Consider the following 1,689-nt stretch of genomic DNA (forward strand, 5'->3'; position numbering starts at 1 on the left):
GGTCGGCAAGAAGGCGGCGAGCCGCTGCAAGGCCTGGGTCAAGTCCGAGGGTGGCGTCCTGGCCAGCGTCGCCTGCCCCGTGGCCTGCGACACCTGCCTGGCGATCTGCGAGGAGGCGAAGCAGGACCTGGAGGAGACTCTCGCGGAGGAGAAGCAGACCTGCGCGGAGGAGAAGCAGACCTGCGCGGAGGAGAAGGCCGCGCTCGAGGGGCCGTCGTGCGCGGACTCGACGACGTGGCACCAGGGCTGGAAGAAGTCGAAGACCTGCGCGTGGGTCGGCAAGTCGCCCGCGAAGCGCTGCGACAAGGAGTCCAAGTCCAAGGTCTTGGCCAGCGACGCCTGCCCCGTGGCGTGCGACGCCTGCCCGACCTGGGCGGAGGTGACGGAGGACCTCCAGGAGACCTGCGACGCGGCCGAGGACGAGATCACCGCGCTCGAGGCCAACCTCGCGCGCGGCGAAGGCGAGATCGCCGCGCTCAAGGCCGCGAACGCCGAGCTCGAGACCGCGAACGCCGCGCTCGAGGGCAAGGTGGCCGAGCTCGAGGCCAAGCTCGAGGCCCCGACGCCCGCGCCGACGGTCGACCCCACGGCAGCGCCTACGACGGCGCCGACGGCGGCCCCCACGCTCGAGCTCACGCTCGAGCCCACAGCGGCGCCCACGCCCCCCCCCACGGCCGCGCCGACGGCTTCCACGTGCGCCGCGAACGAGTGGTTGGTCTGCGAAAAGTGCCCCAGAGGCGCCACGTGCGACGGCGCCAACGCCGTGTGCGAAGGCGAGGGCAGTTGGTACGTCAACCGCTTCAACGTCTGCCTCGAGTGCCCGAACGGCTACACGTGCGACGGCGTCACCAAGACGTGCGCCGTCAACAAGTACGTCGACAACAACGAGTGCCTCGAGTGCCCGGCTAGCGCGACGTGCGACGGCGTCAACGCCGTGTGCGATAACGTCAACAAGTACGTCGACAACAACGAGTGCCTCGAGTGCCCGGCTAGCGCGACGTGCGACGGCATCGACGCGACGTTCTCTCCGACGGACCTGAACGAGCTCAAGATCGCGGTCAACGGGTGGATCGACGACGCTTGGAGCGCGGAAGCCAAGCACGGGCACATCAGCTCCTGGGACACGTCGTCCGTGACGGACATGAGCAGCCTGTTCTCTGTTTATGACGGTTGTAACTGCATCGACTTCAACCAGGACATCGGCGGCTGGGACACGGCGTCCGTGACGGACATGAGCGACATGTTCTACGGCTTTTACGGCTTTTACGCCTTCAACCAGGACATCGGCGCCTGGGACACGTCGTCGGTGTCGGACATGAGCTCCATGTTCGAAGAAGCTTACCGCTTCGACCAGGACATCGGCGGCTGGGACACGTCGAAGGTGACGCACATGGGCCGCATGTTCGAAGAAGCTTACCACTTCGACCAGGACATCGGCGCCTGGGACACGGCGTCCGTGACGGACATGAGGTCCATGTTCTACCAGGCGTCCGCCTTCAACCAGGACATCGGCGCCTGGGACACGTCGTCCGTGACGATAATGAGCTGGATGTTCTACGAAGCCGCCGCCTTCGACCAGAACATCAGCGCCTGGGACACGTCGTCCGTCACGGACATGACCAAGGCGTTCTTCAACTCGGGTCTTCAGGATTGCCCGTCCTGGGCCGACGAGACCGCGGAATGCCCCCA

General features: G+C 66.5%; 1 protein-coding gene across 1 annotated transcript in view; it reads right to left on the bottom strand.

Moving 5' to 3' along the window:
• AURANDRAFT_71991 (hypothetical protein) overlaps positions 1-1,689 on the bottom strand; it is a gene marked incomplete at both ends in the record, with an annotated part of 18,505 nt that overhangs the window by 6,840 nt on the left and 9,976 nt on the right. Inside the window, one exon of the mRNA XM_009040777.1 lies at positions 128-264. Within this exon, the coding sequence (XP_009039025.1) occupies positions 128-264 (137 nt within the window). The remainder of the gene's footprint in view (positions 1-127; positions 265-1,689) is intronic.

The sequence above is a fragment of the Aureococcus anophagefferens genome (genome assembly GCF_000186865.1).
Source record: "Aureococcus anophagefferens unplaced genomic scaffold AURANscaffold_16, whole genome shotgun sequence".
NCBI lineage: Eukaryota > Pelagophyceae > Pelagomonadales > Pelagomonadaceae > Aureococcus > Aureococcus anophagefferens.